Genomic DNA, 10,303 nt, shown 5'->3' on the forward strand with positions numbered 1-10,303 from the left:
ATGTGAACCATGGAAAAGGTTCAGAGCACATCTGTGATTGAAATAAACCCAAAGAAGTTCAGTCTGGGCCTGAGCTGTGCCAGTTCTGTCTAAACTCGGCTCTCCAAAACACAGACTGGAATTTGGAAGATAACTGCTATATGAATTCACGCTATTTCTCCTGTTAGACCAGGGTCCTTACTGGCAACGGCTGGCACCGGCCTTCTGCTGAGAAGGTCCAAGAAATCCCGCTGCATACTAATCAGGGACAACTTGCTCCAAGCACAAGTTTCCTCCTGATCCTGACAAAGGGTATGAGTTTAAATCACAATGTGTGAAAATTAATTGCCCTGCAAAGGTTTTGGTTTGTTGTTGGTTTTGTTTGTTTGGGGTTTTTTTAAGTGAAAAGGTCTTTACTAAAACTCTAGGTCTTCTCCTTCTCCACAGGAATGTCAAATACCAATCTGATCTTGTTAAGTTTCTGCTAGGCCTCAGGAAAACGCTTGGGCAAAGGCAGCTGCAGCCTTGCTATAAGGACAGACTTGCATTTGATAACTGGCCTTTTGGATGCCTTTTTGAGGGCTGCAGCCTCAAGCAGGATGCTTGTATTTACAAAGATTAGGAACCTATAAACGTTTTCATTCTCACCTCCACTTTGGCTGCTGCTTCTCCAATGCATTAAGACTCCTGTTCTCTAGAGAAACTACCCACATGTTCCTCTCTCAGTTTGTTCACACTGGAACAAAAATTCATAGTGGGACATGTTCTGCGGGAGCTAATATTTAGTGGGTTTGATTGTGTGGAGGACACTTCTGCAGGGATCAGATGGTCAATCTCGTATCTCTTTGTAGTTCTTATCCACTGTAGAAAAACGTACAAGGTGAATTTCAGGGGGCTTTGCCTTCCTGTCATCCCATAAATACTCTGGAGAAAGCACCTTGGAGGGTTTGTGGGAGAGGAAGTGCCTGTTGAGATGACTTTCTTCCTGCCAAGCTGCCACGATCCCATTGGCTTTGTCTGTCAGGATGGTCATGTGGCAAGTCTTCGTGAACTCATAGACTTTCTTGACCAGCCCTCCAAACACAGCTCCTCCATAGTAGAAGTCCCCTTCTCCATCAGGGATGTAGGCCGCTGAAGAGGTCCTCCTCTCATAAGGGAACTGGCTTCGAGGGACATTGAAATAGCCAGGGTGTATGGCTGCTACCATATCACCCAACGTCTCAGCCCCCCAGACATTGTAGAACACCATGTCAATGTCCAGGCAGAAGAGGTAGTCCACTTCCCGATGGCTCCTCTCTGCTATGTGCTTGTTTATGGCCTCCATCCTGCGCATGGAAATCTCCTGCCAGCTGGGGTATTTCCGGATGGGGACAATGACAAACCTTCGCCCAGGCTGCAGCTGGACATCGGGAATTGTCTCAGGGTTGTCAGTGAAGACATAATAGTTCACCCGATAGCCTTTCATGAAATGTTGCTCTGCTGACTCCAAGAAGCGGCCGACAAACCTTGTGTATCTGCGCAGACACAACACGTGAACAGCACAGCAGAGACAAGGGGACGCACGGTGGATTATGAAGGGCACTTTAATGAATGGAAGAAGACAAGGCATGAAGAGTGTGGACTAGCTATTGCTGCAAGGATCCACACACTATGCATGCAATAGGTGAAGTTTAGTGGAGGACAAGTAACAAGCGGATTATCCCTGCTTTCACCAACCAACCACCTACCTACAGCTCTAATTCCCAAGGCACATGCTGGTACTTCAAAAATACTGACCATGCTTCAGGTACCTTAGGTGCCCAGTCAGTTATCTTGTAGGCTTGTGTGAGTATGGACATAATACATGGGCATAAAAGTTTACTACAGATTAGGACAGATGTCAGCTCTGCTGAGGACAAGAAAAGCCAAAATGATCTTTCGACAGAGGAAGGACATCGACCGAAGGACTGTGCCCACTGAGCGGTTCACTTACTTTCCTACGGCAAAGGCTGTCACCCCTATGGTGAGATTCAGTGGCCTGTAGGCACTGTCTAGGACCTCAGAATTGAAGGTTCCTTCCCAGACAATGGGGGCCAGCCATGGTGTGACTGTCAGCACATCCTGACGCCTGAAGGAAAAGAAAGGGAACGTTAAAGAAATGTAACTGTTCCTCTTGGTTTCAAGGCCGGTAAATGGGAAAGAATCATAAAAAGGCAGCTGCAAGAAGAGCGTGTCCATCAGCATTAACTCATTATGGATGGTATTATCTTCAGATCTTTTTCCCTGCCCTTGTATTTAAGGTTACCAAGCATGTACATTTCAGTTCCTGGGATGAAATTAAGCACTGTTTAATGAATTGGCAAAAACCTGAGGATCTACTAAAATCTCATTTAAGCTCGTAGGACTTTTCTGCTGAGGAGAGTTTAATGACCACTGAACTGACAGAACGAGAAGCTGTGTATATTTGCTATCAGGCTGATGCAGATTGCTACATACAGATTAAAACACAAGTAATAATATGAAAATTACTGTAAAAATACACCCCATTGCTGTGTTATTAAAACACAGCTTGCAGCATGACAGTTTATTTTTCCAGTGTTTATATATAGCTTTAACACATTCAGTTACAATTTAAAATTCTGTATGTGAGCCAGCATTCAAATGTGTAACAAAGTTAGAGAAAATCCTTAATCTCCTGTGTGGCTAGTGGAAATATTGAATATATATGCAGCAGAGTCTGATAATGCCCTATTACAGCTATGCAATGCTATTTTAACTTTCTTCTTTGTTTTCAGGGCTTCTTTCTTACCTTTTGGATTTTAAAACACGACATAGTTTATGATGTGTAATTTACTCTAGCCCACTCACATTCGCCCCAGGCCATGATCGGTGGCACTCTGCTAATGAAATGTGTCATGCACAGCACAGGGCCACACTCGGGGGCTGAAGCAGTCTCCTGTCTGACACGCTCCCAAGGTAACAACAGCACAAAAACCCAACCAAGGGACCTGTGGGGAGCAGGTCGATGGCTGAGGCAGTGGTACATTTTCAACCCAGATCTAACACTTTCAGTCTGAGTGGATACCACGAAAACAATTTCACTCCCTCCTATAGTAATGCATATCATTAAAAGACTAAATTATACAGGAAGAAGAATTTGGTTTGTAGAAAATGTACTAACTGAGCTGTTCTCTTTCTGCATTAATTATCCTTTTTTTAGAGAGGGAGAAGAGAGACAGAGAAGGTAATCTGCAAGTTTGTTTCTCTAAACAGGGCTTTTTTTCGTTTCATTTTGAAGGGTTGCACTGGGTTTCCTGATGACTCATTTCCATGGTATACATCCTCTCACGGCGTGCTAGTGAACTCTCTTCAGAAGACACAGAGCACTAAAAGCTGCAAGATTCTCTCCTCACTTCGTGCAGGATATACCACCTGATTTTGCACATTAATTTATTCCAATACAGAAGAGAGAAACAGTCAGGCCTAGCACATCCTGTGGAAATAGCAGGGGAAAGAAAATATATGTACCAACAGGGCGTGTTTATTAACATGCAACAGAATGGTGGCTGTTGAAGGTGAACTGCCTGAGATAAGAGTCAGGTCATAGGAGCTAGACCAAAGGAGACTGCTAACGAACATGAGCTCACAAGGAGCATTTGCCTAAGCTACTTCTTAACTGCTGCTGCCTGGAACCTTCCACGTCTGTTTAAATTCACTGGTTTGACTGCTTCTCCTAGAGACTTGTCTGTGCGGGTGCCTGCAGTTTGCTCCAGCATAAGATCCAGCAGGTTAGCTGAAACCATCGCTGAAGGTCACACAAGGCACCTGCTTGATTTTGCCCTGAAATGGATTCAAAGCTCTCCCACCGCTGGCTACAGCTGCAACACAGGTTTCCAGAAGGTATTTTTCACTGTCTTCCAGCTATGATGTATCTCCCATCTCAAAAAGAGATGGTTCCTGGCAGCAACCATGTAGACACGTTGTGTGTGTGCGTGCTGATGTATTAATTGGGAATTTACAGGAGGTATGCTGGCCAGTCTACAGTGACTAAACCCAACCTTATGGCAGCACAGACGGCTGTAGACGCACCCTTATGGTTGGGCTTCTCATGGAAGAAGGTAGTGTTCAGTGTGTACCAGGACTCCAAAACTGTGAGTGCCACAGAGCACCCAAACCAAAGTCAGCAGAAACAAACAACGAAGTTCAAACAAGAAACTTACTTTGGAGCCAGCACTCTTGGCTGCTGATAAAATAATCTGTAAAAAGGAAGAATTATCCACTGATTAATGCAGGAATATGCCCAGAGGAGAGGAACAGCAGTTTAAAGGCCAGGAAATAAAAAGCCAGGACTTACTGGGGGAAAAGCTGGATTAGCTTCTCTTCTGTATACTGGAGTTTCATGGAACTGCATGATGGGGTGGAAAAGAAAGGGATTGTAATGCTTTTCCTAAAATACGAAGCAGGCTCAGCTTCAGGACCTGCTGCTGTACTGAGGCCTGTCCAAGTCCTCGCTCCAGCTGCTGTGCGCACCGCTCTGCCTGGTACAGAGAGTCAGACGTTGCCTTGCACGCACATTCAAGGGCTATCAGGTGAGTAACAGTTTTGAAACAGATCACACCACAGAACAGGGACAGAGAGGTGCTGGCAGCTCTCCAAGACTGTGCCTAACTCAGAGTTTAGGGGTCAAAATCCAGGGAAGCACATGCTTGTTGGGGACTGCCAGTACTGGTCACGTATGTGCTCCATTCCCTGCAAAACTGTTCCCGTTCACTTGGAGGGCTGAACTCCCTGAAATATACCACACTTTAAAGAAATTTAAAGAATTTAGCATTTAAAGAAATAAGCATCTTGCTAGACACAATGTTTTTTCATGGCTTGAAATTACTAGAAATGCCTCTATAAGAGATCATCTTTTCTATTTGCATTTTTGTGTGATGAAGGATGGGAAAAAGCCATGGCTTGTCATGTTACAGCCATGGCCTGATATGGCAGTGAAGTCACTTAGGCTCTGTACCCTGCTCCTCCACAGTGTAAAAATTCTCTTTTATGCAGCCTCAAGGTAGCTTTTGGGACCGCTGCTAAGTCAGGTAGCTGTACATCGGTTTGCATCACACAATGAAGCTGACCCCTTAAACTGTAAGGTTTCTGGAGACGCAGCTACCCTTTCATTCTGTTCAGAGCAGGCTTCTGGTCCACAGCTCAAGTGCTGCCATAACACAAATACATTCATAAAGTGAGTGGAAAGCGCAGAGTGAAGGAGATGAACATGATTAGGAGACGGGGGGGGGTTATTCCTAACTGCCAGAACTCCTTATATGATTGTTTGTTTTGCCTGACTTACGTTTCTCTACCCAGTGAGCTGGGATACTTAATGCACATCTCAAAGCACAGAGAGAGCCTGTGTGTACACAGGCATGTGTGTGATTACACCCTGATAACAAAGCCACCGTTAACCTGTTAGTCACGGTCTCTGGGACCCACAACAAACAAGGCCTCACTCCTGCTGTACAAACACAGAGCTATCCTGAAGGGCAAGCAGACTGAAGCAGAAAACGTTGCATTATTACCATTTTGTTTTAAGAGAGTGACTAATTACAGATTGATAAAATAAAGAACAAGTGACTACTTGTTAATAGCTACTTATGCTGTCAGTGAAGTGCAGCTCCTGTAACAAGGACCTGCGTTACCCATTACACACAAAATGGGATACTTACAAGATCTCAGGGCAAGGAAGGTAATATGGGAGGTAGTGCACTTTTCCGTTCCCAACTGTAATCCTGTGACAGCAAAGAAACATTTTAAGATAGGTAATGTTGAAAGATATCTTCCTAGGATTTTCCAAGATCTTCCAGAATCTGGCACATACTTTGAGAAGTGACTGTCGCTAACGGCGCGAATTAGCATAGGATGCGGTGTAGTCATGTTTTAACATCATACACTGCTGCTAAGGCAGAAATGGGAAAGGCAGGAGAAAATGAGTCCAGAAGCATCCAGCTCGTAACATGAGGTCTAAGTATTATTATTTACATCAAGTGGTCTCCAAAGCGTAGGTCTGCATGTTTTTTAAAAGCATACACAAACGGAGGTACACAAGGCAATGCTCAAAATGGATAAATATGCAACATGCACTGATGTGACATGCTGACACTTCCTGGAACTTTAAATGCTGTGTGGGCATCCTTTAGTTTGTGTAGCAGAGAAAGGCTGCATGGGCTTTTTTCTCCCCTCAGTTTTGATCACAATCTATATAGATTTTTATATACAATCACTTAACTATCGATGAAGTGCAACCACCCACAATGTGAAAGCAGAGCAAATTGCAACATCAGAAATACAGTATCATTAATAATAACTAATGATTTAATAGTTAATAGAAATGCCTGATCTCAGATTCCTTTCAAACAATGTTTATATTTGCTCAAGAGAATCTGCAAGGCATACTCGGTAAGTATACCCAAAGCTACAAACATTCTCAGCGTTGGAAAGCAACAGTGTGTGATAGCTACAAAGCTATCCCCAGTTACTTTGGAGTTTGGACTGTTTGAAGAGACAGATAATCTCTTTTAACGCCTTAACTGAAATGTAACCAGAATATTCTGTACTTGAGCACTTGTTTGTGAGGCAGGTATGGCGTTAGCCTAATTTAGTCACAACTGGTCTTTTTTTCCTCTCTCCCTTCAGAGGCTTCTCCCTCTACTAGTGTTACTTTATCTATTATACAAATTACTGTTCATTCTTACTGCTCTAACAGGGGCTTTCCATAAAATGCATTTTTTCTGCTACTATGCTTTTTACCACAGTATAGATATAGACAGGATGTTTTAAATATGACCAAGCTTGCCAGCAAATGCTTACCAGATAAATGTGGTAACAACTGACAGACAAACAAGAGATCCCAACAGTTTCCTGGAAATCATGTCTTCTAGAGTAGAAGGAAGGAAGGGCAGCTTCCTACTCCCAGCAGCTTTCAATCTGCAAAGAACAAAAAAGCAAGGGAAATTTGCTATAAATATCCTACTATGAGAGAAATGTATTATTTCATCATAGGAGCATGAGGTTCTCCAAGCAGTTTCACTTTAACTCAGTCTTTCTGAAATCAGGAACACGGAAGGAACCGGACTGTAACAGCCAGGCCACTTGGTCACTGAGGCAGCCCCTGTAAACCTTTTGAGAAACCTCTCCATTTCGGCAAGACGTAATCACAGTTACAAGTGCGTGGGGAGCCTTTCCTCATTTGATTCTAGTTCCTGTAGATTCCACTTATTAATCTAAAGCACATACCCTTTGCAATTTCATGAACTCACCACAACCAGTCATACCAGGCGATACGGAGAGCTAATCCAGTTATCATTTTAGCTGGTAAATTCCATCTTTGACAGAAGAGGAACTACCAGACATCTCCCTCCAACAGCGCATGCAGGAGAAAGGCAAGCTGAAGTCCAACACAAGCAAAGAAACGCTCCACAATGACGATGCATATTGGCTAACGATATTTCTCTGTAAGTCAGAGAGCTTACTCCCTTCTTAGCAGCCATAAACATCAACTTCCCCCAGCTCAGCTGTCTTACTTTAAAAGCTCAAATTAATCTCTTTTCTGTTCCCAGGGAGGCAAAGGTTCCCACAGCGTGACTCACGGGACCTGGGACAAACACACAAAGCCTTTGCACGTGGCCTCCACAGGGGCTTGTTCCAAGCACGTTAACTGTTACAGGCTACGTTCATTGTTACCTTTGGTGAAGGCAGAGCTGCGGTACTGCAGGTCAGGCTCTCGTGCAGGCACCCTCACTTCTGCCTCCGTGGCATTCTCTGCGTCCACCTAAAGCGCTCTTCTGCAAAGCAGCTTCCCAGGCTGCTGCTCTACGGGCTGCCATGCAGTCTCGAGTCAGAGAAAAGCACTTTCTAGCGTGTGACTGGAGCCTGGGGAGCGGGGTGGGAGGCTGCTTGTCAAGCTCCTATTTATAGACAGTCATAGCATTGATGTTAGTGGGAGGAACCGGTACAGGGCACTTCTTTCGGGAAGGCTGAAGTAAACATCACAGGGATCTTTTCTGTCCTGGCTCTTGGTAAGGCATACAGCAGTGCCAATGGATCTGAAAAGGCAGTGGTGATTTCCCCACTTTAATTTCTTTGGTTATAAAAAGACAGGTAACAAAAATGTCTTTATCCTGCCATACAGAAAGCCTCTCTGGTCCTTCTTCCTCACCCTCTTGTCAACCAATCTAATCAGCTTTCACCAAGAAGCACCTCAAAAATCCCACTTAAAAAAAAATTTAAATATATATATATGTCTTGAGGCCTTCCACCATTTAAAGCCTTCAGGGATTCATGCTAAGCAGTTCTGGATTCTTGCCTAAAAATGCTGCAGATCTACAAGTGTAGAAGGATTTGCAGCCAGGCTTTCCTCTCCAGCTGTTATTCTGTGCTTTGACCAGTTTTACCCAAATCCTGGGCTAATTCTGTAACGAGAGCTGCTACACCGATGTGGGGCTCCTTCGGTGCCACGTATCTGACCTTGTGCTTGATGCCTCCAGCGCACTGAAAACGGACAAGCGTGCAGAGCGGGGTTCAAACAGTTGCTTTTCAGTCATTCTTTGAGAGCTGGCTAGGCATAGGGGGGTAGGCAACCTGTGCCCGTGCCTTACTGCCCTTCTCATCAGGCTTCCTCATTTCCAACCAGGATCTCACTCGCTGCCGTTCAGGTCCACGCCTTTTGGTGGCAGTGATCACGCACCTTTACATGCCTGAAGGACATGATGTTTCTTTCCCTCTTCTATTCTGTGAGCTCAACCATCACAACTTCTTCAAACTTTCTTTGTAGATTAACTTCAAGACCTGTGATTATTTCTGTCAATTCCATCTGAACTCTCTCTAATCAGTCCTTTCTGCTGAAATGTGGTGCCAAACCAAACCAAGTACTTCTGCTGAGCCCTCACCAGTACTGACTAAAGCAGGTTACCCCACAAAACTGAAATGCTCTGACAGTTCATAAATTCCCATATGATATTTCCCTGCTTTCCAAGAGCACAGCACTGATGACGACATTCTGCCTGTGGCCAAATATAATCCACACATGTTTTCTACAGAACCTCTCCTAGCCACATCTGTGACACATAAAGCCTTGTGCTTGACTTTACAGAATTATTCTCCATTTTCAGGCTATTTGTTTTTCCTAAAACATCACACCTTGATTGAATTCTGTTTTCCGTGGTAATTGCAGCCCCTCCCAGCTTGATACCACTTTCCAATTTCAAAAAAACATCCTCTCAAAATTTTCCCCCAAAGCATAAATGAAAACATAAAGACAGTACCACTTTGCAGATAGTCTCCTGGGGATTCTCAATTCTGCACCTGACCATCCTCATGCACTTACTGCCATGGCATAGAACCTGACAGCATAGAACTTGGGTGATGGGAAAGGACAGAGGATAATGAACAGAGAAGAGGAAGGAGAATAAAAGTTATCCTGAAACTGAATAGTAAAATTAACACAGAATAAAAAAAAGAGACATGGGCGTTCTGGTTATTTTAGTGCAGCTTCAGCTGTTGTAATAGGCATAGTGTACTTCCATGTGTCTTTACCAAGTAAACATCTAATCCCTCAGGAAAAGTAATAACACATATTTTGAAATATTGCATCACTAGGAGCACAGCTGATTCATTCCCCCTTTGCTCCAGTTTCTGTGTTACAAAGCTGCAAGCACACAGGAGCCAGATGAGTTCAGAACGTCTCCTTGCAGCTAAAACCATGTCATTGACTTTTACCATGTTTGTCCTCAACTGATTTACAACTCTAGAGTTCACAATGAATGCAAACAAAAATGAAATAGATGCGGTTGCAGTTAATGACAGACTCTCCTAACAAACACAAAAAACAGCTAAAGCATTTTTCATAGTTCCTTGAATTTGCTCAGAGGTTTTTTTTAAAAGCGATATGGTTGAAAGTAGCTATGTTACTGCCAAATGAACTTGCTTGACCTCCCAGAACAAAGCAGTGCTTTATCTTCAAGCCCTGCCTTGGAAAGCATTCTGGATTGCAGATAAATACCTCACTTGTAGACCGTTCCATGGAAAATATTCTTTGCAGAGCGAATGATTCCAGATTCTAAACCTGCATTTCCAATTTCTAAAACTGAAGTGGCGAGCTGTGAGCGCAGCGTCGTTCAGAACGTGAAGAGAGAGAGGATATCCACAGGAAGGGCTTCATCTGCACCAAAGAAAAATCTTCTTTGCTGGACTCCATTATTCAAGAGGCTGCCTTTGACCGTTACAACCTCAGACTGCGCCGTGACACGGACATATTCAATCGCGCCTGAGTCTTGAACATGAACTTCAGTACAAATCCACT

General features: G+C 43.9%; 1 protein-coding gene across 1 annotated transcript; it reads right to left on the reverse strand.

Annotated features, from left to right (window-relative positions):
• Positions 1 to 808: 808 nt before the first annotated feature.
• Positions 809 to 10,039, reverse strand: GBGT1 (globoside alpha-1,3-N-acetylgalactosaminyltransferase 1 (FORS blood group)). Its single transcript, XM_009953511.2, has 7 exons — positions 10,004 to 10,039; positions 6,814 to 6,930; positions 5,673 to 5,735; positions 4,313 to 4,363; positions 4,179 to 4,214; positions 1,952 to 2,086; positions 809 to 1,493 (listed from the first exon to the last, which is right to left on the reverse strand). The coding sequence occupies exons 2-7, from the start codon at positions 6,873 to 6,875 to the stop codon at positions 809 to 811; spliced, it is 1,032 nt and encodes a 343-aa protein (XP_009951813.2). The 5' UTR covers positions 6,876 to 6,930; positions 10,004 to 10,039.
• Positions 10,040 to 10,303: the final 264 nt, after the last annotated feature.

This window comes from Leptosomus discolor, chromosome 19, assembly GCF_034619465.1.
Source record: "Leptosomus discolor isolate bLepDis1 chromosome 19, bLepDis1.hap2, whole genome shotgun sequence".
Lineage (NCBI taxonomy): Eukaryota > Metazoa > Chordata > Aves > Leptosomiformes > Leptosomidae > Leptosomus > Leptosomus discolor.